At 46.4% G+C, this 27,806-nt stretch overlaps 1 protein-coding gene across 3 annotated transcripts; it reads left to right on the plus strand.

Moving 5' to 3' along the window:
• Window positions 1-11,387: 11,387 nt before the first annotated feature.
• On the plus strand, window positions 11,388-27,806 carry LOC134407277 (transmembrane protein 45B-like). Of its 3 annotated transcripts, none has more exons than XM_063138975.1 (6): window positions 11,388-11,469; window positions 18,244-18,441; window positions 19,231-19,443; window positions 24,686-24,870; window positions 25,810-25,955; window positions 27,662-27,806. In XM_063138975.1, the coding sequence occupies exons 2-6, from the start codon at window positions 18,258-18,260 to the stop codon at window positions 27,804-27,806; spliced, it is 873 nt and encodes a 290-aa protein (XP_062995045.1). In that variant the 5' UTR covers window positions 11,388-11,469; window positions 18,244-18,257. The 3 variants fall into 3 exon arrangements, with proteins under 3 accessions (XP_062995045.1, XP_062995043.1, XP_062995046.1); XM_063138973.1 differs by lacking the exon at window positions 11,388-11,469 and adding an exon at window positions 17,151-17,213; XM_063138976.1 differs by lacking the exon at window positions 11,388-11,469 and adding an exon at window positions 17,152-17,213 and having other exon boundaries at window positions 27,677-27,806.

The following is a 27,806-nucleotide window of genomic DNA, read 5'->3' on the forward strand; positions in this document are numbered from 1 at the left end:
TCTGGGAGAATTAGAGAATACATTTCCCAAAGGTGTTCTGCAGCACGGTACAACGACATGTGTGATGAGAGGAGGCCACAGACCCTCAAATTCCTTTGAAATCCTCTTATCTTGAAATGTATTGTAACGTTTTCCCCACTTCCCCAAGTGGGGGAGCCGTTCTGGAGAACACAACACTTATCCAGGTTGGGTTTCCTTCTGATGGAAGTCATGGGAGGCTTATGACACAAGATGAACATATGTGGAGGCAGACAGATTAAGCCCTTCACTAGCAAACCCTGTTGCCCTACATCAGATCTCTAGAGAGCAGCAGCTTTAAACTGTCTTCAAATTAAAATACTATGGTTGTTCCCAGGGCCGGCGCTACCATTAGGGCCGGATCTACACTATTGCTTTAAAGCGCTTTATAACAGTTTTATAGTAGGGGTGTGCACGGACCCCCCGCTCCGCTTCACTTGCAGATCTGCCATTTTTCGGAGCGGGCCGCTCTGCCCCGCCCCCGCTCCGCCCACTTCCGCTCCGCTCCGAGCTCCGGATCCGGATCGGAGCTCCGTTTTTCCCCCCATAGGGTTGCATTGAAAGCTAAAAAAATATACAACTTTTTTTTGGTTCAAGTTAGAAACCTCACGTTTGGCACCATGACACCCCATGGGCGTATACACATGCATGCCAAGTTTCAAGGCAATCCCATCATCCCCTGATTTTTGGGGAATTTATGAAAATCGGGCACCCCATTCAGACCCCTTGGGATAGCTCTGTCAATTTGCATGTTAGAAACCTCAAACTCGGCACCAGGGCAGCTTATCCATGTGTCCACATGGATGCCCAGACTCAAGGCAGTCCCATCATCCCCTGATTTTTGGAGTGGCTCTAACCTCTAACGCACCACCCATCACACCCCTTTCGATAGCTCCGTCAATTTGCACGTTAGAAACCTCAAACTCAGCACCATGATAGCTTATCCATGTGTCCACATGGACGCCAAGTTTCAAGGCAATCCCATCATCCCCTGATTTTTGGGGAATTTTTGAAAATCGGGCACCCCATTCAGACCCCTTGGGATAGCTCCGTCAATTTGCATGTTAGAAACCTCAAACTCGGCACCAGGGCAGCTTATCCATGTGTCCACATGGATGCCCAGACTCAAGGCAGTCCCATCATCCCCTGATTTTTGGAGTGGCTCTAACCTCTAACGCACCACCCATCACACCCCTTTCGATAGCTCCGTCAATTTGCACGTTAGAAACCTCAAACTCGGCACCAGGACAGCTTATCCATGTGTCCACAGGGACGCCCACACTCAAGGCAATCCCATCATCCCCTGATTTTTGGCACGGCTTAAACTTTTTAACTCACCCCAAATCAAGTCCTATTCTACAACTACGTCAATTTGCATGTTAGAAACCTATCCTTTGGTCCCATGACAGCTTACCCATGTGTCCCCATGGACACCAAGTTTCAAGGCAATCCCATCATCCCCTGATTTTTGGGGAATTTTTGAAAATCGGGCACTCCAGTATGTCAGGGATTTAAAGTTGCAATTGCAGACAGCTCAATGGGGCCAGTTCCAAGGAAATCCCAACATGCCACGAGATAACTCTAAATCTTCTTGCACATTTGAAAAAGGGATTATTGAACTTGATAAAGTCTAAGTGAGCGTAGGAAGGATTTCTCCCCTGAGTCAAAGCAAGACACATACACCATCCCTGCAAGGCGGGAAGGGGAGAAGGGAGGGAAAGCAGGCAGGCAGCATGCATTGTAGTGCCGCAAGGATGGCTTGAGCACTAACGCATAGCAAACCAACCCATAAGCGGGCGCAAAGTGAGGCAAAGATGGCTTGTTTTTTCTTTCTAAGCCAGCAGTTACGCCTTGAGGGGCACAGAGGAGGACGACTGGGAGCAAGCGTGCCAGAGGGTGCTGGGCACGAACCGCAAAGCTCATCTCCCAGGCACCAGGCGGGCAGAGAGGCAGGCAGAGCAGGCGAGGAGTCAGTCCTGGCAGATGCCCCACCACAGCAGCACCCCGGGGGAGGCGGGCAGACAGGCAGGCAGGCAGGCATGGGTTGGCGGGCCCAGAAAAGCTGGTACCTTGCACAAGTAAGCCATAGATCTGCGGGGGAGTCAGTCCCAGCAGATCCAGCTACCTCACAAGGACGGCTCCCAGGCGGGCAGGCGCCTCCACTGTAGTGGCTGTGCTCAACTCGGCGGGCGCACTACAAGACGAGTTGAAGTGAGAGCTCACTTCTCAGGAAACGTAGTGGCTGTGCTACGGGAGATCGGTCGACTGCTGGAGCTTAGCTTTTTCTCTGAGGGGAAGTCCATGAGTTTCAGTGACAGCTTGCTTCTCAAAGAGAGGGTTACAGCAGAAGAGGGGTGGGACGAGACCGGGGAGAGAAGCTGGACCAGCTTCTGCTACTAATCCTCACCCACATCCTGGAGGACCACAGCATCCCACACAAAGTGGCTGTGGTAAAGTCAATGGCTGTCATGAGTCGAAGTGAAAGCTCACTTCTCAGGAGGAAACTTAAACTGTCCCTATACAGACAGTGGTTGGGGAGAGAGGCACGGCCAGCTGCGCCTCGACTGTAGGGGCTGTGCTCAAGTGTCTGAACTTGAAGTCGAAGTGAGAGCTCACTTCTCAGGAAACGTAGTGGCTGTGCTACGGGAGATCGGTCGACTGCTGGAGCTTAGCTTTTTCTCTGAGGGGAAGTCCATGAGTTTCAGTGACAGCTTGCTTCTCAAAGAGAGGGTTACAGCGGAAGAGGAGTGGAACGAGACTGGGGAGAGACGCTCGACCAGCTGCTGCTACGAACTCCACTTCAGGGAAAGGACAACATGAGGAACAGCTAAGTGGTGAAGTCAATGGCTGTCATGAGTCGAAGTGAAAGCTCACTTCTCAGGAGGAAACTTAAACTGTCCCTATGCAGACAGTGGTTGGGGAGAGAGGCACGGCCAGCTGCGCCTCAACCGTAGGGGCTGTGCTCAAGTGTCTGAACTTGAAGTTGAAGTGAGAGCTCACTTCTCAGATACCTTTAATTGCTCCATATGAGACTGGGGAGAGAAGCTCGACCAGCTGCTGCGACTAATCCTTCTCACCCACATCCTGGAGGAACACAGCATCCACTGGAGTGGATGTGCTCAACTCGGCGCACTACAAAACGAGAAGTGGCTGTGGTGAAGTCAATGGCTGTCATGAGTCGAAGTGAAAGCTCACTTCTCAGGAGGAAACTTAAACTGTCCCTATGCAGTCAGTGGTTGGGGAGAGAGGCACGGCCAGCTGCGCCTCGACCGTAGGGGCTGTGCTCAAGTGTCTGAACTTGAAGTTGAAGTGAGAGCTCACTTCTCAGATACCTTTAATTGCTCCATATGAGACTGGGGAGAGAAGCTCGACCAGCTGCTGCGACTAATCCTCCTCACCCACATCCTGGAGGAACACAGCATCCAACACGAAGTGGCTGTGGTGAAGTCAATGGCTGTCATGAGTCGAAGTGAGAGCTCACTTCTCAGGAAACTTAAACTGTCCCTATGCACTAAGTGGCTGTGCTATGGGAGTTCGGTGGACTGTTGGAGTACCAGCCGCAATTGGGGAAGTCCATGAGTTGAAGTGACAGCTTGCTTCTCAAAAAATCACCAGACTGGATCACGAATAGTGCATCTGATCCCTGAGCTCTCCAAAGGGCGACCCGTGGACTGCTGGAGTTAACCTCCCTCAATTGGGGAGTGACGGGCAGGCGGGCATGGGCAGGCAGGCAGGCAGGCAGCTGAGACCGAAGGGAACGCCGAGAGAGTTAGGTATTACTAAGAATATGTATAAGAAGAATATAATATGTTTAAATGTAGGGAAATGGGACAAGAAGTGTGTATGCTGTATAAGAAGAATAAAATATTATACTACTAATAATATGTATGAGAATATACTAATATATATACTACTAAGAATATCTAAAAGAATATAATAATATGTTTAAGAATATTACTAATAAATGTAGGGAAATGGAACAAGAAGTGTGTGTATGCTTTCCCCAAAATGCTCAATCTGTGGCTGCCTGTTGCACTTCACAAAAGCAGCACACTCAGTCCAAGTTACACAGACAAGAAAAAGAGAATAATTTTTTTTTGGTATTTTTTGGTATTTTTTGGTATATAGAAGATAGAAGGAAACACAATCAGGATTTAAGAGAGGGGAGGGGGGGAAAGAACCAACCAAACACTACTACTAATATGTATAAGAAGAATAAAATATTAATACTACTAATAATATGTATGAGAATACTACTAAGACTATGTAAAAGAATATAATAAAATATGTTTAAGAATATTACTAATAAATGTAGGGAAATGGGACAAGAAGTGTGTGTATGCTTTCAAAAGAAAGCTTTCACAAAAGCAGAACAGTCAGGGGGGGGGGCAACCAACCCAACCCACCAAACACACACTCCAAAATTTAAAAATAAAGTTTATATTAAATCAAAGTAAGGGAAAAACACAGGGCAAACTAAGCTATAAGTCAGAAAAAAGCAAACAAACACACACACACGCGCCAAACTAAATCTATCCTAATCTATCTCCAAAGTCCAAAGCAGGAGCACTAACTAACTAAGTCTTCCCTCCACGAACGCCAACCCACAAAGAGACACAAAACAGAAAGTTCTCAGGGTGGGTCTGCCTTAGTCCCCCCTCCAACGCTGGGATTGGAGGATGATGCTTTCTGAGGAGATCAGTTCTCATCAGGATTGGGAGTTGAATGTGCCTGTCATCGCTTCCAAAAAAAACCAAAAAAACCAAACCCCGATTTTTTAAAAAATATTGCACGTGAACCACAGGACGCAGAAAGTTGAGAGTAGTCTCAAAATGACCCCCATCCACGACTCTCTGTGCACAAGAATTTTCAGAACGATAGCTTAAAAACCCCCCAGTTATCCCCGATTCTTTTCCGCAATGCAATCCTATGGGCGAAAAGCCGAAAACGCCGTTTGAGCCGCGCGGTTGACCCGATTTTCAAAAATATATAGCACGCGACCTGCACGACGCAGAGAGGTGAGAGTGGTCTCAAAATGACCCCCATCCACGACTCTCTGAGCACAAGAATTTCCAGAACGATAGCTTCAAAAAGAACGTAGTTATCCGTGATTATTTGCCGCAATGCAATCCTATGGCGAAATGTTTTCAAGATGGCGACCGGAGCGCTCCGCCTGAACTAGGAGCTCCGAAAAATGGCTGCTTCTCTTCGCCTTGCTTCTAGGGGTCCGCGGTCCGCTCCTACTCCGCCTCTGGGTAAGGCGGAGCAGGCCAATCCGCTACTGCTTCTACGCTCCTAATCGGAGCGGATCACACCCCTATTTTATAGCGCTTTAAAGCAGTTAAAGCGTTTTATAACTGTCATAAAGCGCTTTAAAGCAGTAGTGTTGATCCGGCCTAGGCCATCTAGGCAGCCGCCTAGAGTGCTGACCTCAGAGGGGTGCAGTACTGCCCTTTAAGGGTCACAGTTTTATACAAATTAGCTGTTTTAAGAAAAAACATCATCAAAGGAAAATATAATAGTTCAGAAATTCTTCTTGAACAGCTGAATCGATGTTGGTAATCTTTTTTTGTGTGGGGGGGTGCGAGTAGCTCGCCTTGCCTAGGGCGCAAAATAGTCTGGAACCGGCCCTGGTTGTTCCAGAAAACCAGATAGGGCTAGTGTCGTAAAAGACAGGAAAAGTGATGAATTTGGATGAGGAAGAGGCCCTATTCAGGGCCCTGTTCCTGATGTTACATTCCCCCAGCCTAATCAAATTTTCACAGTTATTAATTACCGTTGTAAAATGGGATCACCACATTTGTGCTACTGTAGCATCTTTGCTGGAAAGACAGGATGCAAATGTGATAAATAACAAATGGGATCCATTTTTAGACACTGGAGGCATGTCTACACCAGAGGGAGGGAGAGGGGAGGATCTCACGATATGCTGATTGTGAGATCCTCCCCCTAGATTTACAAGCAGCATGTGATGTCCGAGGAGGAAGCAGACATCACGGCTGCCTCTTGGCGGGGGGGGGAAGCAGGGGGGCCAGTCATGCAAGAGTGAGGCTCTGCTCCAATGAAACATTAAGAAAAAAAACTTCCCCCAAACCTCCCCTGCCATCCCAGGGGTGGTGAAATTGCTGCCACCCCCTCCCCTGATGGGCATGTTTCTGGTGCCCTACTTATTCACGAGTAAGCGGGCACCAGGTGGGACAGGCGACCACACCTCCTGTGGTCCCGGGACCGCAGGCAAAATTGGGATAACTGGGCAACCAGTTCTCCTGGGAAAATGGAGGGGTCATCCCTAGTTGCCCCCAGGATCCCTGTGTGTCATGTGGATGCACAGGAATGACCTAGAGATGACCCCAGGATAAATGTCTCATGTGGACATGCCCTGGGACTGAGATCCAGTTTGCCTCCATGGAAGTGCTGCAGATTTCAGCTACGTGTCTAAAGTGCACTTACATCTACTGATGGGCAAACTGACTCCAACAGAAATCATAATTTGCTCACCATGTTCTGGATTCCTCTATCCAATATCAGTGAAAGTTCTCCATTATTTCGAGTTCTTATTCTGTATATACGAAGTGCTAGCAGACCATCTTCCCTTATATATACACAGCCAGCAAACTTTTAAGATTGTCAGAGGAGACCTTGCTGGTATGTATGCACATTAGGCAGGCATACATACCACAATACATGTAATACAAACAGCAGTAAGATGGAGCAGCATAATTAACTTAATTACAAATCCGGGAAAGCCCGGGTGAACATTCTGAACATTCATTCAGAATGTTCACCCAGGCTTTCCCGGATTTGTAATTAAGTTAATTATGCTGCTCCATCTTACTGCTGTTTGTATTACATGTATTGTGGTATGTTTGCCTGCCTAATGTGCATGGTTTCTTTTTGCAAGCAATGTCCCTAATATAATGCATGTTCATGTTATTTTCCCCTAACATGCACATCTTTATTTTTTATTGGAGAACTCCATTGCAAAATCTGGAGAAGTGCAAATTTTGAAGGAGTGCTGGGTTTTGGTTTACATAGCTGATCAAAAGTGCAAAATTAGGTAGATTTGCATTAAAATGTAAACTAAATAGATTTCTTCTCCATTCCTAGTGGCTCAAATAATGACTCAAATCCTTAATTTTCCTACTCCCTTTCTTATGAGGTGCTCAGTCCATGTCAGTTGTATAAAAGGCCAAATCTTGTCTTCTTAAATTGGTTGCCATGATCTCTGTTTCTCCCCCAAATATATTCACCTTATACACGGCCACATTTTCATATGCACACTTTGTATTCATAAAGCATCCTTCGAACAGCCATCATTGTCAGCAAAAATACAGTGAGTAGACACTGATGCGTGAGCTGGGGAAGCAATGAATGAAAAATCCATGTATGTCATTACAACTCAGAGCTTACAAAGCAAGCACTGCTGTCTTCAATTTGCAAAGGAAGCTTCGGCTGTTTGAGATGTTCTGGGGCTTTATTCATTAAAGAGTATAAAATACTACTCAGGTTGCTTCTGGACAGAGGGCTCATAGCACTACCAGTTAGAAGGCAGTGTGCAGTTATTCTGCCTTTTGTCTCTACAACAGATTTCTGCAGCAAGAAAGAAGATGGAAGAATAAGGGTGTGGGGAACATGGGATGATGACGATGATGATGGTTTTATTGCATTTATATCCCGCCTTTTTTCCCCCTCCAAGGAACCCAAGGCGGCATACATAATCCTCCTCCTCCTCTCCATTTTATCCTCACAACAACAACCCTGTGAGATAGGTTGAGCTGAGAGTCTGTGACTGGCCCAAAGTCACCCCAGTGGGTTTCCATGGCTGAGATCTCCCATCTCAGCCATGGAACCCGGATCTCCCATCTCCCAGTCCAACACTTTAGCCACTACACCACACTGTAAATGTCATCATTTACACCATGAGTGGAAGATGATGACATTTGGACACCCCCCTCATTTTGTGAATGAAAAAGGGTGATGGCACGATAAAATTAATTTGGAATCACCCCCCGAAATCTTAGAACAGACGGAATGGAATGGGAAAGGCCCATTGTATGGACGAAATACTGGGTTGGTTCCTGATTTAGTCTGACTTAAAGGAGACACAACCCATAGGAAATAGGAAGCTGCATTATATTGAGTCAGAACATTGGTCCATTGAGACCAGTACTGTCGACACTGACTGGCAGCAATGGATCTCCAGGGTTTCAGGAAGGATTCTTTTCTTGCCCTACCTGGAGAAGCTGAGGATTGAAACTGGGACTTCCTGCATGCAAAGCAGGTGCTCAACCACAGAGCTATGGCTCCTCCCTTAAACCACTGTGATACACACGCACACTTGACACCTAGAAGCTCCACCAGAGAAGTGAGCTGATACATGCCCTAGAGTAGGAGTACAGAACTCCATTCAGCCTGAGGGTCGAATTCCAGTGGTGGATTGAGCTGAAGGCAAAAGGAATGGGGCCAAAATATCAACAATAGGGTAGGTATATCCTGGATGATTTAACCAAACTATACCTTGATGGTTCAATCAGAGATGTCAAGGATTGAACTTGGGACTTTCAACATGCAGAGCATGACCTCCATTTTTCTTTGAAGTCCTAAGCAGACCACCACACCAGATGGTTGATGGAGTCTCCGCTGGGACACCATGCACAACTTCTTGAGCCAATTGTTGTATAGACCTGTTCTGTACCATCATGGTGTTTCCTAAGGGAGCAATTCCTCCTTTCATCACTGGCAAAGAGAATGGTTAGAGGAGCGATCTTGCAAGGAATCTCAGAGTGGGGCAGGGGGAGAGAGATGTCTAACCCACCAACCCCCCCTAGGCATTTCTCTACCCATGCGTGAATGCAGCTCAACCTCTTTTTTAAAAAGGGTTTCATCTGGTTATTTTCTTCATGGAAAAGTCAAATGACCAAAAGGGGGCAGCAAAATCCCAGTGTAGAAATCAAGACCTTAGTGTTTATGGCATGCAACAGCAGTGTGGGCGGACATCTGGCTTCACAGATCTATTTTGGAGGGTTTTTCTAGAACCTCAAGGTCCAAGAGATGCAAAATGCTGTCTGGGGGTTGGGGGGAGTTTCTCTTAGGGTGACCAACTGTCAGGATTTCCCCGGATTTGTCCTGGTTTTTGTTCTTTCCATGGTGTCAGGGGGGATTTTCGATAATTTTCAATAATGTCCTGGAATGACACACCTTCCTCTTTAAGGCTGCCATTAGCATGGCAGGAGGGAATGACATGCTTTCTTGAGGCACATCATTCCCCCACCCCGAGCTCCAATTGAAGTCTTAAAGGGGAAAGTGGGCCATTCGTGGACATTATAGAAAAGGCCCCAATTGGAGTGGATGGTGGTGGTGCAGAATGAAATCCTTTCCCCTCCTCCACTCCAATCGGGTTCTTTAAGGTGGCAGGGGAATAACGTACTTTCTGCAGGACTCAGAAAGCTGCTTCCCCACACACACACTAGGTGTCCTCTTTTTTGGTTTCCCAAATATGGTCACCCTAGTTTCTCTACACTTAGAATGAAGGACCAAAGTGGCTCTAAGCACTGACCCCAAAACTGTTTACAATACCAGAACTAAACACTCAGTCCTTTTCCACACAAGGAGCCATGCCTGACTCCCCACTAGCTTTCTTCATCAAAGCAGTCTAATATGTGCATATGTGTGTCGTGGGAGCAGGGGGTCCTTTTAGCTGTTGTTATTGTTAAGCCACTGAGAGACAGGAATCCTTGCTGATCTATTACAGATCATCTTGAGATCTGCTATTATTATTATTTATTTATTTATTTATTTATTTATTTATATAGCACCATCAATGTACATGGTGCTGGTCAGAGTAAAACAGTAAATAGCAAGACCCTGCCGCATAGGCTTACAATCTAATAAAATCATAGTAAAACAATAAGGAGGGGAAGAGAATGCAAACAGGTACAGGGTAGGGTAAGCAGGCACAGGGTAGGGTAAAACTAACAGTAGAAAGTAACCTTCTGCTCACTATGACCATTGTGCAGGGAGATGGCACATTCAACAACACAACCTGGATGTACATTTTGTCCTCCAATACCTCACCATCACTCCCTGCCACCCCACCCCCCATACTCACCAGCTGAGGCGGCCACATGGCTACCTCATAGTAGGGCTAGTCCTGATCACACCCTGCTTCTGAGGTTACCAGGAGGATCAATCTGGCCACTGCTGGAAACAAAATGCTAGACTCGATGAATCTTTGGTCTGATGCAGTGGCGGAAGCAGTTCTTATCTTCCTACCCACTGAGTTGTTCCTCCGCTTTACCGTTATTGTGCAAAGAGGGATAATATGATGCAGAACAAGTCCTGCCCACACACACCTTCCTGTCTCTCCCTATTATAGTGCTGATTAATAATGATGATCATCATACAAATATAACCAGCAACATTCCCCCTCTTGAATCCTCCATCTGTTGGAGCTGTTTGACAAAACTTTAATTAAACTCTCTCTCTCTCTCTCTCTCTCTCTCTCTCACACACACACACACACACACACACACACACACACACACACACACACCACAACGTCTTTGCTTGGGAGGGAAATGTCATTAGAAATGCAGGCCTGTTGCCTCCCCCGCCCCCAAGCAGAAGAATAGTTTACCTGAGACCGAAATTTGCATCCTTGATGGAATTCCATTCCATTCCATTCCAGAAGAGTCCAACCAATGCATTTGGTTCCTTCATTGATGCTCTGGATCAGCCACTGACAATGAGTGAAAACAGGCAACCTTTTGCCAACTGCATGCAGTAGCAGCCAGAGAATTGGCTTACTAATAGGAAATGTGGGGCCCCACAGGAAAGACAGTCCTGACCTTTACTGTTAACTAACAAGAGGTAGTGGTAGTAGTAGTAGTAGTAGTAGTAGTAGTAGTAGTAGTAGTAGCAGTTATACTTTTCTGAAAATAATCCAAAAGAGCTTACAAAAAGAGAAACAATAAAAATGATAAAGATACTCATATGAGAACTACTCTTCTTTGGGTACTGACAATTTCCAAGGATGCGGGTCTTAGCCAGATTTGGCTTCCTTAGGAAAGAGGGATCACTGAAGACTTAAGATAGTAATGTGACAAAATTACAGGATGAGGCCGAGGATGCTGATGCTAATTATTAAGGGTTGCATGTCATGTTGGAGGCAAACATCTAAAAGAATGCTTGGGTGACTGCATGTTCAGAACGTGCCTGGTGTGCTTCTGAAAATCTTTCCAAGCAACTACCCAAAGGTGCCTCTAATTATGAAACTGTGTTGACAGGTTTAAAGGACGTTTAGGGCGGAGTACTTACCTGAGCATCATCCCTGAGGTGCTCCTCCCTCTACCTGAGAATTATTCTCACATAAACTTGCCTTCTGCAGTTCACGGTTGAGTGTGGCTTGGGCAGGATCATCTGGGCCTCAGCAAAGGAAGCAGAGCAAGACAGGTAAGTTCTGTCATGCCTCCTTGGGAAACTATGAATCTTACTTCTGATTATCTATGTCCTTATTCTGCTTCGGCCAAGATTTGGTTGAGGAAGAAGAGGAATGGGTAGAGAGAAGGGTTAGATGATTTCTCCTGTAGTAACACACCAGTTGCATCCCAGTGTTTAGACACTAGGCATCATGCTGTGCCTGTGGGCTTCCCAATGGTATCACAGCCAGCATTGCGTAGTGTAGTCACGGGCAGCCCTACCATTAGGCAGTGTGAGGCGGTTGCTTCAGGTGGCAGCAGGAAAATGTTGGAGACAGCTATGGGCCACATGGCTTCTCCTGTGCCCTCTAGGCTAGCCAGTTGCCATTAGATCCAGTGGAGGAAGGTGTGCCATCCCCAGTATTGAAGTAAGATGCATCAGCTAGTCAAGTTGGATTTTGTATGTAGAACAGGAGTGGGCGCCCTCTTGTTCTTTGCCTCAGGCAGCAAAATGTCTTGGGCCAGCCCTGAGTGTAGTCTCCTCCAACCTGGCACCCTCCTGATGTGTTGGACTGGAACTCCCATAGTTCCTAGCCAATGTCTGGGAATGATGGGGGTTGTAGTTCAACTCATTCGTAAAGCACCAGGTTGGCAAAGACTGATGTAGTGTTTAGAGTGCTGAACTAAAACTAGGGAGACCCAGGTTCAAATCTCCACTCGGCTGTGAAGCTCACTCAGTGACCTTGGGCCAGTCAGACTCTCTCAGCCTAACCCATCTCACAGGGTTGTTGTGAGGATCAAAGGGGGAGTAGAGAGAACCGTGTACACCATCCTGAGTTCCTTGGGGTGGGAAGGGTTCATACAAATGCAATAAATGAAATAAATAAAGAAATGAAATGCATGAACTGTTGGATAGAGAACTCTGGAGTAGTTGGTCTCTCAAACAACTTAAGGTTTTACGAGGAACTTGATTAGAGCGCAGTAGATATTTTGTTTTGAGGAATGCATCTACATCAAGGTAGTTCTTATGAATTTTCCAGAGATGAATTATTTCCCACCCAGATATAGTTCTTTTGAGGATTTTCTTTGAAGAGTGTATAGACATTTGATGACTGCACTGTACAAAGGAGCTTCTCCCCCTGCCCAGCCTGCTATTCCTTGCCCTCTCGCCTCTTCTTGTCTCTCTGTTGTAGATGATGAGCCCTCAGGACTGGGACTAGGTTACTCAGGTATGCATGGTGGCAAACTGTTGATGCCAAGTAGGAAGGTCCAAGCATGTGATGCTTCTGACTACCTGGAAATCAAGTATGAAAGCAGATGTCTCTGGCTACTTGGATACAGCAGGGACACACACACACACACACAGAGAATAATCAGCTATTTCCCACCTGTTTATTTTTAAGTGTTTGAACTGAAGTTTTGATATCAATATATAGGAGGGGTTTATTTTGTGACACCCCAAAATGCACTATATCATCAGGCAGTTGCTTAAAACGAACTATACGCGATATATTCAGTACCGACAAGGAGAGCTTTTGCTAATACATTGTGCTACTTTTTCCTTTCCTCTTTGGACCAAACTCACAAAGCGCAGAGTTAAACTAATGGAATTTGCTGCCACAAGATGTAGTGATGTCCCCTCAACTTGGGTGGCTTTAACAGGGAATTGGATGAATCCATGGGGGATGATAAAGCTATCAGTGGCTACTAGTCCTTCTGGTTGTGTGCTACCTCCAGTGTCAGAGACATTATGCAAACATACACCAGTTGCTGGAGAACTGGGGTGGGAGGGTGCAAACTCTAAAGAAGTGGTGGCCTTATACTCCAAGCCTGGAAGGAAAAATACCAACCTCCTATCACTCAATGAAATGAAGATCTTACTGCTCTCATTATGTTTGAGCATATCTCCAGCTATACTAGCTTCATCCCACGTACCTGTTTCCCTCAAATTATCCCCTACAGTGCTAAGCTGTTGCTGTTGTTGTTGTTACCTAAATTACACCTCGGGCAGCAGCGCTCCTAAGATCTTTTGCATTCCAGGAAATGGGTTTAAGGAGGGAAATGTAAAAAAAAAAAAATCATTAAAAAATCAACAGATGACCCAATCCGAATCAAATTTGGTATGCTTTAAGCTCTCCTTAATACCTATTATGGTGCCAATTTTTATGTCTTTATCTTTAAAATTTACACAGATGTAAGCATTTGTTTAATTTTTCTTTAAACATGATCCTGCACCCCCAGTGGCCGCTCGGAAAACAACAAAGGATTCACTTGAAAACTAGTAGCTAAATACTAGGGGTGTGCACGGACCCCCCCACTCCGCTTCACTTTAAGATCCGCCATTTTCGGATCGGCCCGCTCCGCCCCGCCCCCACTCCGCCTGTGCCCACTCCGCTCCGCTCGGAGCTCCGGATCCGGATCGGAGCTCCGGTCCCCCCCCATAGGGGGGGTTACCTGGCCCTGCCGCCATCGCCGCCCATGTGGCGACGGCGGCAGAGCCCGGTAAGGGACCAAGGGGGAGGGGGCCTTACCTGCCTCTGTCCGCTGCCGTCTTCAATTGAGCCCGCGGTTCCACCAGGAAGTCTGGGCCGCAAGTGCGGCCCAGACTTCCTGCTGGAACCACGGGCTCAATTGGAGACGCTGACGGACCGCGGACAGAGACAGGTAAGGGAGAAGAGGGTGGGGGGCGTTACCGGGCCCTGCTGCTGTCGCCGCATGGGCGACAGCGACAGCGGCAGGGCCCGGTAAACCCCACTTACCTTTCCGGCGGAGCTCCGGATCGAGGCGAAGGATCCGCCTTCACCTCGATCCTCTTCGCCACGCTCCGCCGGCCCCCCAATCCTCTTCGCCTCCGCCTTAAGGGCAGGCGAAGCCCCCCGCTCCGCCACTGCTTCTCCGGTCCGATTAGAAGCGGAGCACATCCCTACTAAATACCTTGATTCTTTTCCCTTTATAGCACAATTAAAGCAGGATGCATGGGAGTACTTCACAGTCAATGCAGATTATAAACTAACAGTTGTCAGTGCAAGTTCAATACCATTATAAAGCAGTAGTGTCTATCCTGCCCAGCTACCATCAAAGTTGTATGGATGCTTATTTAGATATATGGACTGCTTCTATTCATGTATGCATTTGAAATGGAAATGTTACTCACCCCCATTGTGTTTTCCCCTTTTCTCTACATCAATGGAGATGTTAATGATTACTGTATATTAATGATATGAATTCCAACTTCTTATTTTTTGTTAGTCTGTTGTTATCATTGTTTTGCTTTTTTTAAATAAAAAGAGTGGGGGGCTGCTATTGCACTCAAGTGCTACTTCGGGGGCTTCCCACAGACAGCTGTGTGAACAGAACCCTGGACTAGGTGGAACCTTGTCTGATTCTGCAGGGCTCTTCTTAGGATACGTAAGAATCATCTGTTACATAAAGTACTGGTTTGAGAATGAGAAAGCATTTATTTTGGTGTGCTACTTTTAAGGCAGGAGTGACAAACGTCTTGTCAAAATGCAGCAACCCACCAGCCCCATCTCAGTGATGTGCGTCTCATCAAATGATGGAAGGACACTATTGTGTTTCCCGTCCATCTGGTGTGATGTGCAAGGGAAGAGGCTGAAGTGGTGGGTTCCTCTGCAGAGCTGCCTTTCACTCCGTGATACCCCTTCTGGAGTCATGTGGTTAACTCAGGACTTGTGCTCATACTGGTCTGCTTAGGGGCCTGGGTTTGCGGACAGAAAAAGAAATATGAACCATGCCAGCAGGAGCTCATGATGACTCAAAGGACAAACAATGATACAGTGGTAAATTTTGACGTGTAGGCCCTCAGCATGGCAGTCTCCATAGCAACACTCCCAAGAAGAGTCCAAAAATACAGGTAGCTGTGCTGATTTCTGTCTTTCTGGGCCTGTTTGAGCAATCCACCATGGATTACTCAAAAATAAGATCCACGGTGGGTTAGCAAGTTGTGTAGTGATAGAACCCCCTCCCCACTGGGAGCAAACCACCCACGCCTGCTAACCAGCTTTTACAAGATGGTTAGCAGGCATCCACAGTGGTTCCCATGTCACCTGGCAGGAATCCTGTGGATATTTTGGCCCGTTTCAGGGGGAGGAAAAATGGCAGCAACCATAGAGCTTGCCAGCAAGAGCAACCACCACTTTCAGTAATGCTCTTGCTACCATGGGCATTTTCTATGGTCATGTGGCACTTTTGCTGGCTGGGGAGACTGTCATGGCCTTAGTCATACTGCGGCAGCCACTGGGATACATAGGCATAGTAACAGGAGACTGTGGATTTATCCATAGGGAGAAGAGGTGTAAGTAAATCATGGTGTTGTGTGGAGTAATGGTCATGTGGCAGGCACGCACAGTGTGGTTTTCCAACCCCTCCCCCATAATCGTGTGAATGGGGACTCTCCCTCTCTCTGCGGCTGGGTTCACACAACACACTAAGCCATGATGTTTTATTTTCTGGGAAAACCCATGACGGGCTTGTGTGTCATGTGTCTGAGGTTTCCACCATCCAAACACCTCACTCTGAGAACCCATGCTCTGCAGAATGAGCATAGTAGGCTCATTGCAAAGTCTACAACACGTACCGCCCAATACCCAAATCTCTCTGGGAGGTTCACAAAAATTAATAAGGTACAGCATAAAATATAAAATATGGAAGCTTAAAACCGCAGTATAAAAAGCTCAACCAGAATAAAACCTAATAACCAAAACGTACAGCCAGAGTAAACAGAGTAAGTCCATTTCCCTTCTCTCCTGTAATTATAGGTAGCAGAGTCAAAGATAAGGGAGAAACCAAAGGTATTCTGAACACTGGATAGGCCAAAGTGTACCAGGTGATATTTCCTGCCTAGGGCTGAAGGCAGGCTATGCATCAGCCTGCTACAGAATCTGGTGGAACCTGTTGGCTATCGGTGGAGCCAGGGTGGAGTCTGGAAGATTATGGGAAGAACTTGGAAGATCCAGAAATGTGATCAGTGGCCAAGAAAATAAAAATTAAACCACCCCTCTTCGCCCAGATCTGAACAAGTGTGTTCCCTTTTCTGACATTAGTAATGATTACCTTCCTGCCACAGCGATGTTTTCCTAGTCAGACCAGACCAATTAGCAGTGCTGCAATAGACTGAGTCACTTTGCCACTTGGATCCTGAAAAAAGTTACTTACACTACAGGTGACCTCTTTGCATCTTTTAAAATGCTAATTGAACGCTTTGTGTGTACAGTGTGTGTGTGTGTGTGTGGAGGGAGGGTGATAAGTAATGAGTTCAGAGCAGCTGTGAAGCAGGAATTTAACTTTTCCCTCTCTTGTTTAGTGTTGAGGTTACAAGTACAGCTGGTGCAAAAGTGGTGTTACACATTCAGGTATTTGGATTCTCCAAGCATCTGGGTGGTTGCATCTATAAGGAAAGTCCCTGTTACATGTCCTTAGTACTTGGATCATTATGCTGACGTGAGAACATTGACATCAACGAGCCGCAGAGCCAAATACTGAAGATGCTTAAGGGTCAGGGAAACTACTGCAAACCCACACACAGCTTGGATGTGGTGCTGGTTCACACCCTATGAAATTACCAGTTTGGAAAGGGAGTATGCAGTCCTACTTGCTACAGCAGGGTTCTTTCCTTTCTGTTATGAAACATCCAGCCACCTACACTCATCCAAACCATGGACAGCTTGGCATTGCCACAGCTCTTGCCCATTACCTTTCCATTGCCACAAGTCTTGTCCTTCTGTGAATTCCATTCTTCGGATTGCTCTCATAGATAAGGTGACGTACGGTGCAACCCTATACACGTTTACCCAGGAGTGAGCCCCATTGAGTTAAATGGGACTTAGCCCCTTCCACAGTAGTTTTGTCTGAGATTGTAGTCTTTGTATTTGATGAATAAGGGGGTGCCATTTTGGATTTCACTAAATGGAGGAGCAAGAAGATTTCAGTAAGCAAGGGGAGACCCAGTGTGGTATAGTGGCTAAAGTGTTGGACTAGGAGTCGGGAGATCCAGGTTCTACTCCCCACATGGCCATGGAAACCCACTGGGTGACTTTGGGCCAATCACAGAGTCTCAGCCCAACCTACCTCACAGGGTTGTTGTCGTGAGGATAAAATGGAGAGGAGGAAGATTATGTACGCCGCCTTGGGTTCCTTGGAGGAAAAAAGGTGGGATATAAATTAAATAAATAAATGAAATGAAGCAAAGGTTAAAGTCCCTTTCTTGGATGGGGTAGAACAAATGGAAAACAGGAAGCTGTCGCTGGAAGGAAGTTTGCTGCTTGGCAGGCAGGCAGGCGCATACACTCAAAATTAAATTGCACAGAGATGAGTGTTTTAAATGGAGTAAGAACCACTGCAGCTCTGCTCCTCCCTGTAGAACCATGATAAGCCTTGGGTTATATCTCTCCTTGAAGCCAGGTCAGTAACTATACTGAGTGAAGAGAACAAGTTTTTAATGACAGTTAATTGACGGAGGAAACTACCCAATGAGTAAGTTAAGAACAAAGGGTTGCAAGAGCAGCTCTTGCTATGGCTCCCGTTGTTATCAGGGTACATGGTGGGTAGCAGTCTGATAAGGTATTTTCTACTTTCTGTGTCTGTTCCCTAACGCTAGAACCATATGCTAACCGACCGCATTGTTGTTCTTAAAATTCATGCTTTCCCCATTTTCTCTTTATTCAAACTGTCATTGGTGTCCTGGAAAAGTTTGTATCAGGATGCCATTGCTGGAAAGGTGAATGTTTTCAGGTGTATAATGAATGAAGACACTGACTTGCCCTGTGATTGTGCGTTTGATGTTTTTAAGGCCCAAGTGCAGCAATGCCAAGTTTTGCTGGGAGTGCCCTTCGGGGGAGCTTCTTCCTGATGCTTGGGCTGTGGTGGTCCATTAAGTACCCCGTCAAGTACATTCTTCAAAAGCTGAATGCAGAGAATCAGTACAGCCGGTCGATCCAGTGCATGGATATCATAGAAGGGACAGCAAAGGCCTTCTTTGCTCTAGGAGGTACTTTCCCACTCTACCCTTTTCTCAGCCCTTCTTTTGCTAGGGACCCACTTTCAAAGCAAGATAGTGGAATGAGATTTGGGGTGGTTCTGGATTAATCTCCTGGAGGTGATTGGAATGCTGTAAATGCCCAGCAATGAATATATGTGTAAATTAGGGATGTCCATTGTTTGGAAAACTGGTCCTTTTGTGCAATTTGTGCAAATTATGCAAATTTCTGCAAATTGTGGCCTAACAAATTACCCTGAAGAAGGACCTAAGAGTCCGAGATGCATCAGAGTTCTTTTATTGTATTAAAAACATCCTTTTTTGTACCCCCTCTGCCTTTGGCTTCATGGGGGCATTTCTTGTGGCAGGGAAATAAGAGTCTTTTCCTTGGCGAATATTTGGAGTGTCTGCGCTGGGAAGCCCTCCTGATTGACAAAGTATCTTGTCAGTCTTGAAAACACTTTTCTGCAAGAAGTTGTATTTCATCAAAAGGGCAAGTTTCAGCGTGAAACCTACAGATATTTTGCTCATCCTGATCTCTGTACATTGTAACACAGTCCTACAAACCCCAGTGAGTGCGTTATTTGCTATGGACTTGGACCTATGATGTAAAGATCACAATAAGTTCTTCATCATTGCACTTGCTGAGTTCTCTCTGTAACAAGTTTTCTTTCTTTGCATCCCATAATAGCTTTCTGCCTGCCTTCCAGTTATTTTCTCTAGGGGTGTGTGTTGGTGTTGGGGAGATAGACAGAAAGGAGGGAAGAGAAGGAGAACCTCTAAAGTGTTCATGTCTTACAGGGATACTGGCTGAGCAGTTTGTCCCAGATGGACCCCACCTCGCTCTCTATGATGAAGAGACCCGAAATTGGGTGCAGCTGATGAACTGGCAGCATATGACCATGTACCTGTTCTACGGTTTCTCTGGAGTGGTGGACGTTCTCACCTATACGTCACTCAAGTTACCAGTGGGGCTGGATCGCCTCCTGGTGGCTCTGGCATTGTTCACAGAAGGTTAGTGATCAACAGCGCAACAGGATGGCAAGTCATTAAAATGAATGTCCCAAAAGTGTAATGACAAAAAGCAGCAGTTGATGCCCCCGATCCAAGAAACTCTTCAGTGCATATTCTCCAAACTTCCAGCTTTAAGGGTACTGCTGTATTCATCCAATGCTGCCATCTGGCCAGTTTTAACTTGCACAAGCACAATTTTTGTCCTCCTGGAAATTCTTTGTTTACTATCTATCTATCTATCTATTAAAAAAACACCTCTAATCTTTGTGTTAGTCAAGAGGCAATTTAAAGATTGCATGCTTATAAATGAATTAAGCACTTTCACCCCCTTCTCCTCTCATGTGAAGTGACAGGCCTATGTTGACCTATTATTGGCTTTGAAGTTTTCCCAGTTCCTATTGCTAGTCACCCAGCACAGTCAGGTTTCCACCTTTGGGAAATGACCTCAATTTGAACTGCTTCTACAAGTTTTAAGAAGTGGGGATAGATCCCTGAGTGGGAAACTGGATAATTATCTGCTTTTCAAAGATCACGCATATGGCTTTGAATGGCTCTGAAGTCTGGTTTAGGGTGTGGGGCTCAGGTCATGGCTTTTTTTATCAAACCAGAATCATACTTTTCTAAGAGAAGTCTCCAAAATTATGTCCATCGATCTGCACCCACACAGGTTATCCACGGACTTTAATATTCCAATTCTAAAGGCCTCCTGGTCCTTTTTAGGGCTCAACTGCTTTCACCTAGGCTGCCCAGTGGCCCTTCTATGACATCATTGCAGGTAAGCCAATGGCAACCAGAGGGGCTTTGATACCTCTCTAAGTCACATTACAACATTTGAGCAGATTTAATTAATCAATCAATTAAATAAATGCTGCCCTACAGCAAAACATTTTCAGGTCAGCTCACACAATAAAACAGGTTAAAAGCAAACACACACACACAAATCTAAAATGTCTAGGAGAAGAGAAATGTCTTTACTTGGCAATGAAAAGACAGCAGCATGGGCACCAAGCATGCCTCCACAGTAGGGATGTGCTCCGCTTCTCCTCGGACTGGAGAAGCAGAAGTGGATCGGGGGGCTTCGCCTCCCCTTAAAGTGGAGGCAAAGAGGATCAGGGGAGCAGCGGAGCGTTGTGGATCGAGGTGAAGGTGGATCCTTCGCCTCGATCTGGAGCTCCGCAAAAAAGGTAAGGGGGGTTTACTTGGCCCTGCCACTGTCGCTGCCACCCATGCGGCGATGGCAGCAGAGCCAGGTAAGGGGGAGGGGGTCTTACCTGCATCCGTCCGCAGTCCCACAGCTGCTTTAATTGAGCCCGAGGACTCAAACAGGAAGACTAGACCGCAACTGCGGCCTGGTCTTCCTGGTTGAGTCCTTGGGCTCAGTTGAAGCAGCCATGGGTCCGCAGACGGACGCAGGTAAGGGGGAGGGGGAGGAGGGAGGGGGTTTACCTGGCCGTGCGGCGACGGTGGCAGAGCCAGGTAACAGGGAGGGGGGTCTTACCTGCATCCATCACGGCCTGTCACCACCTTCACTAGAGCCTGTGGCTCAACCAGGAAGTGTAGGTCGCAATCAGGGCCTACAGTTCCTGGTTGAGCCGCGGGCTCTAGTGAAGCTGGGATGGGATGGGGCAGACACAGGTAAGGGGGAGGAGGGAGGGGGCCTTACCTGGCGCCACTCCCCGCCGCTGCGGAGCTCCGATTCAGAGCCGGAGCTCTGCAGCGGAGCAGAGCGGACCCTAGGTGGATCGAGGCGGGGCGAATCGGGCGCGAAGAGGATCGGGGGCGTCCATGCACATCCCTATTTCACAGTGAGGGCACCAAATAACATGGTGCCACAATAGAAAAGGTCCTGTCTCTTATAGCCATCCCTACTAAACTTCATTTGGCAGGGCAACCCAGAGGCGGATATCCAAAGAGTATCCATGGGTCTGGAAAGGTGCATATGGGAGGAGACATTCTTTTAGACTCTAGTTTAGATACTCTGTCCCCAAGCTATTTAAGACTTTACAGGTCAACACCAATATTTTGAATTGGGCCCAGAAATGGTCTGGAATCCCATGCAGCTTACAAAGCAATAGTTTCTCATGATCAGATTGACCAGTCCCAGTCAGAAACTTAGCAGGCTCTGTTTTGAACTAGTGGATCTTTCTGAACTGTCTTCAAAGGTAAGCCCTACATTTATTTATTTATTTATTTTATTACATTTATACAATGCCCCATAGCTAAAGCTCTCTGGGCAATTTACAAAAGTTAAAAACAATGAACATTAAAAACAGATATTCAAAAATTTTAAACCATCAAAAGCATAAAAACAATATCTACTTAAAAACAATATAGATTTTAAACAACTATTCTGTGGTCAATTAAAAATTCAGCATATGTTGTTAACTGCCTGAGAGAAGAGAAAAGTCTTAACCTGGTGCCGAAGAGATAACAATGTTGGCGCCAGGTGAGCCTTGTTGGGGAGATCGTTCCGTAATTGGGGGGCCACCACCGAAAAGGCCCTCTCCCTTGTTGCCATCCTCCGAGCTTTCCACGGAGTAGGCACTCGGAGGAGGACCTCAGATGTTGTGCGCAGTGTATGGGTAGGTTCATGTCGGGAGAGGAGTTCTGCCAGGTATTGTGGACCCAAGCCATGTAAGGCTTTATATGTTAAAACCAGCACCTTGAATTGGGCTCAGAAATGTATAGGCAGCCAATGCAAGCAAGCCAGAGTCGGTCTTATATGTTCAAACCTTCTGGTCCCAGTTATCAATCTGGCTGCTGCATTTTGCACAAGCTGCAGCTTCCAAACTGTCTTCAAAGGCAGGCCCACGTAGAGCGTATTGCAGTAATCTAATTTGGAGGTTACCAGAGCATGAACAACTGAAGCTAGGTTATCCCTGTCCAGATAGGGGCGTAGCTGGGCCACCAACCGAAGTTGGTAGAAGGCACTCCGTGCCACCGAGGCCACCTTGACTACATACAACACACTGTAGTAATCCAATTGATAGCACAGATAACTTTCAGCAGGCTACCTCTGTCCAGATAGGGGTGAAGCTGGTCTCTCCTAGTAAACTGACGAAAGGATCTCATAGCCACTGAGGCCACCTGTGCCTCAAGTGGCAATGACAGATCAAGGATGGCCTCCAAACTGCACACTTGATCCTTCAGGGCGAGTGCAACATTCTCCAGAACAGGTTGAACATCACTCATCCAGGCAGATGAACTATCCACTTATTTGATCATAAGGCACTTGCACGGAGCTCTCGACCTCATGATACACAGGGCAGGTGAAGTGGGAGAGAAGGTCTATTCACATAGCAGAAGAAGTGGCAGCTGCCCCTGCACCTACTGAGAACCGCAGTCAGCCAGCGGTTCCCAGAACCATTTCTGCCAACCCCCCAGTAAGTCAAATAAAATCCGTGTGAGCTATGGAGATTTTCATTTATTAATGTGCAATGATCATCTTTTTGCAAACATAATTAGGGGAAGATTTTATTCCCCACTGCCCAACTTTTTTCAATAAAGGCCCAAATGTGGTCTGGTAAATGCTAGCAATTATAAGTACAGATCAGGGGGAGATAAGTTTGGAAGGTTAATATTGAGTGACCTTGAATATCCAGATCACCTAATCACAGATGCATAATTGGCACTAGAAGATGGGAGAAGTTGTATTTAAATATATTATGGCCACGTGGGGGCAATTATGGTTTATGGAAAGGAAGATTATTCTGCATTATTGTTTCTTATCTCAGCTTTAAACTAAAGGTTTTGAACTTAACCTTGTGTGTTAATTTAGAAATATCCTGGCATACGAAGCCAACTTTTACAAGTCACGCCACTGCGTCCACCTAGACCAGCCTTCCTCAACCTGGGGCGCTCCAGATGTGTGGGACTACAACTCCCAGAATGCCCCAGCCGCATTCTGGGAGATGCAGTCCCACACATCTGGAGCGCCCCAGGTTGAGGAAGGCTGACCTAGACCAATGTTGCCTTCTTTTAACAAGCAGGTTCTCCAGAATCTGGGTCAGTTTTTCCACCCCCAGTGCTGCTCCCAGAGAACCTTTTAATTTTATGTCCCAGGCATTGAATCTGGGCTCCCCTGCATGGAAAGCATGAACGTAACCATTGCACTGCTGCAGCCTTGTCTTTAACCACTCTCCTGATTGCCACAGGTTATAAACAGGTCCATGCAGGTGAGTGTATGGAATGCCATGTGGGTGTGGCTTGAGTAGGCTAGTGTAGGCAGAACAGATTTCTCTGTCCTTCCTCTCCTAGACTGATTGCTCTCTGTGCCAGCTGAGGACAAAGGGAAGCTCAGCCTTTAGCTCCTTTGCCATCACTATTGGCAGAATGCAGTTCTTCTAACTAGCCTACTAAGTGGTGATGCTAGGGTCCCCGCTCAGCTACTGCTTTCCCACTGGATAGCAGCATCAAGAGCTTGCTGTGTTGAGTAGCTCAACCTTAAAGCAATTGATATCATGTGAAACTATTAGCAGTGGGGCAGGACAAGTGTTCTTGCCACAGGGAAGGCGCTCTTCAACGTTTCATCAGTTTTTGTCCTCAGTGTCTCGTGTACAACCTTTTCTGCCCTAAAGGCCACATGTAATGTGTGGCCAGAGGACACACACATGTGAACACACACATTCACAGGCGGCAGATGCTGGGGGTGGGGGTGGCAGTAGCAGCCACCCCCTCCTCTCCCAGCTGTTCCTCCTTAGCCCCAACATGGGTAGAATCAGGCTGCACCTAGATCAATGCAGCAAAAGGATGTGCATAAACCCACAGAATCCCCTGTGCCATATAGCAAATCTTAACCCTTGGGCCAGAGATATCTTTGGCTCTATGGGGAAAGCTGGCAGGAGTCACAGTAGTGTGGCTTGCTGCATCTGCTGATCGGATATGAAATGTTCCTTTGCAGCAGCCAATTTTATCTGTGCGACCCCCAGGTGTCAAAATGTCTCACAGCAAACCCAGAGTATAGAGAATGAGGTGCTGCAGAAGCACAACCAAAACGTTATTTATCACCACCACAGTCAGATGCAAAATAGGTCAGAGTTTCTCCCCACACACACCTCCTCTCCTCCCAACACAAAGGAAATTTATGGAACAGTTATTTAGCTGCACACACAGAAAGCAGAGGGGAACCTCTGCTTAGCATGCAGGTTGGCTGCCCCTCTGCTTATTGATTTAAGAATCCTTGAAAGCTCCAATTTTCCTAATGCTCCTGAGTAATCAGCAACTCTGGCTTGAATTCTGGCAGGCTTCCTTTTCTATTTCCATGACTACCAGAATGCCGCATTGACTGAACACCTCTACGCCCTCATGAGCATCGCTATATTTGGAGCTGCCCTTTGTGCCACGCTGGAAGTGTTCCTGCGAGATCACATCCTCCTGGAGCTCCTCAGAGCCAGCCTATTCATCCTGCAAGGCTCCTGGTTCTGGCAGGTTAGTTGCCTTTCTTACCTGAAGAACAGAGAGGGGGGGAAGAAGAAGGATGCCCTCGGCATATAAGAAGAGCCATGTTGGATCAGACCAAGGATCCATCCAGTTCAGCACTCTGTTCACACAGTGGGCAACTAGCTATCAACCAGGATCCTACAAGCAGGGCACATGCAATAGCACACTCCCACCCATGTTCTCCCGCAGCTGGTGTATATAGGCTCACTGCCTCTGATACTGGAGGTAGCATTATACAACAGGGTCCACAATACCTTTAAACCAGTAATCTGCAGAGTCTTAGGCCATAGCTAGACCTAAGGTTTATCCCTGGATCGTCCAGGGGTCAAACCTGTTCATCTAGGTGACACACAGGGGATCCAGTGCTCAGGCAGGGGCGAACCCTGGATGACCCCAGGATAAACCTTAGGTCTAGCTGTGGCCTGTGTTAGAGTGCAATAACGTGCCTTAAGAAAATTCTTGCAATGAGAAACGCATTAAAGTAAAAGCAAATATTAAACCCAATGCAGCTACCCACATAGGAGGATGCCCACTGTACGCCTTTCTACACATGATTTTACTGTGTGCTCATGATTGCTCACTCATGGAAGTTTGTGGGTCTTTTGCATGACATTGTCATCCTCCAGGGCTTATCAATGGTTGCATCCTATTCATTGTGATATTGTGGGGAACATCCCTTGTAGGGATTTGTCTGATACTGCTGCTTATTGAAAAGTGTGTGAATTCAAAAACAATCCCTGGGAGAGGGGAGATCTGTCTCTGCCTGAGGGCTGAATACAATTTTGGAGAAGCGCTCTGGGGCTGGGTTCCAGTGGGGGGCAAGGTCAAAGGCAAAAGCGGTGGGCTCAAAGATACCCCAAATTGCAGGAATGATTTTTCATACTCTTGTATTTCTGGATGTCAGATTTGTCTCTTTGCTTCTATCAGGTTGGCTTTGTCCTGTACCCACCATGGGGAGGTCCAGGATGGAATCAAGCAGATGCTGGAAACAAGAACTTCCTCACCATGTGCTTCTTTTGGCACTACGCGGTCGGCCTTCTTTTGATGGCAAGCAATGGATTTGTCAGTCAACGGTGAGTGATTGTCATCAGATGGATGGCATCACAGAAACATAGAATAGTAATGTTGGAAGGGGCCTATAAGGCCATTGAGTCCAACCCCCTGCTCATTGCAGGTATCTACCTTAAAGCATAAGGTGGCAAATACTTAAAAGGTTGTCACACATAGGAGGGCCAGGATCTCTTTTCGATCCTCCCAGAGTGCAGGACACGGAATAACGGGCTCTAGTTACAGGAAGCCAGATTCCGGCTGGACATCAGGAAAAACTTCCTGACTGTTAGAGCAGTACGACAATGGAACCAGTTACCTAGGGAGGTGGTGGGCTCTCCCACACTAGAGGCATTCAAGAGGCAGCTGGACAACCATCTGTCAAGTATGCTGTAGGCTGGATTCCTGCATTGAGCAGGGGGGTTGGACTCGATGGCCTTTTAGGCCCCTTCCAACTCTACTATTCTATGATTCTATGATTCTAATAAGGGTGTTTGTTAGGCACTTAAAAGATTCGGGGGCCAGGCCCATAGGACACAAATCTGCACAAAATGTGCTTATGTTGATTTATATTTACATGTGCAAATGTAGAAATAATGACAAGGGTTTGTTTAAATTTCACAGCCAACCAATTCATTTCTCACCTAAATCATCTCAAATAAAATCAGTTCTTCACTTCATTTGCACCCTGACCCCAATCATCCCATACCAATGGATCTCAGCTTAATTGCCATGCAGGGAGAGATTTGGAGGGGACACTGCTGCATGTGAGGAGGAAGAGAATTAACCCTTCCCTCCCCAGTTGCAATCCCCCTTGAAAAGCGCCCCTCTGGGCAATTAAGCAATGAACAAAATCTTCCATTGACACCAATGAAAATAAGTTCTGGAGAATAAATCCAGGGCCCTTGAGGAAAAATAAATTTCAGCCCAGAGCGTCACGGACCCAGGTCTAGCTACATCCCTGGTGGATGGTCCAAATGTTGCAGTGATTGGAGTGCTTTGTATAGGAGCAGCTAGCCATGCCTAAGATATAGCCAATAGCAATTTGCATACCCATACAGATACATAATGCATATTTGGTTGGTGTGGTCTGCACTAACAATATCTGGACATCAATGTAGCATGCTGCTACTGTTCTTAAAGGTACCATTATTTGAACTGACGGGCAAATCTGCCTGCTTTGATGTATATTTTTTCAGCAAGGTATACGGATTAACATCTTATCTATAAGACATGATTTTGTTTTTTAAAATTCTACCTTCTTTCCCATATCCTTTGGGACTTCAAAGCAGCTCACATCAATATTAAACAGTTTGGTATATTTGTTTTGGCCATTGGCCACTGCAAAAACAGAACAGAATAATAAGGCACTAGACAGAGAAATGCATACAAAGAAACCCCACTGAGTAACAACAGTCCAATAGCAAGCAATGCTCAATCAACAGCAAGAATCAGGATTGCAATCCACAATGTGCAAGTCAAAGTTTCTTTGATGCGATTTCCCCAACGTCACAGCAGAAGCAGCTATAGCAGTAGAAATCTGCTTGATATCAAGCAATACAAGAGCCCATAAACCATTTAAAAGCATAATAAAAAAGCCTTCAATTCCAAAACTATCTTCTACCCACCCCTGTTTTGTGGAAATGGATAAAGAATCATGCTGTTGTCAAATTCATGTCACTTACTGAACTGGATTTCTTTCTATCGGTTGATTATTTCAACATCTTTTGAGTCTGGGTTTCTACAGATGCAGCAATGGATGTAGAATAAACTCCGAAAATATTGATGTGGAACTTGACTTCGCGTGTTGCCCATGGATGAAAAACAGAACTCCAGATCCTGTCCTCCTTCCAGAGAACAGCTTAGAAGAAAAATGA

The sequence above is a fragment of the Elgaria multicarinata genome, chromosome 12 (assembly GCF_023053635.1).
Source record: "Elgaria multicarinata webbii isolate HBS135686 ecotype San Diego chromosome 12, rElgMul1.1.pri, whole genome shotgun sequence".
NCBI lineage: Eukaryota > Metazoa > Chordata > Lepidosauria > Squamata > Anguidae > Elgaria > Elgaria multicarinata.

Bases quoted from the DNA above. Each gene is read 5' to 3' on its own strand.
- LOC134407277 (XM_063138975.1), top strand. From the start codon at position 18,258: ATGCCAAGTTTTGCTGGGAGTGCCCTTCGGGGGAGCTTCTTCCTGATG. The intron at 18,442-19,230 runs GTACTTTCCCAC...CATGTCTTACAG, and splicing joins GGCCTTCTTTGCTCTAGGAG to GGATACTGGCTGAGCAGTTT. The intron at 25,956-27,661 runs GTGAGTGATTGT...ACATCTTTTGAG, and splicing joins AATGGATTTGTCAGTCAACG to TCTGGGTTTCTACAGATGCA.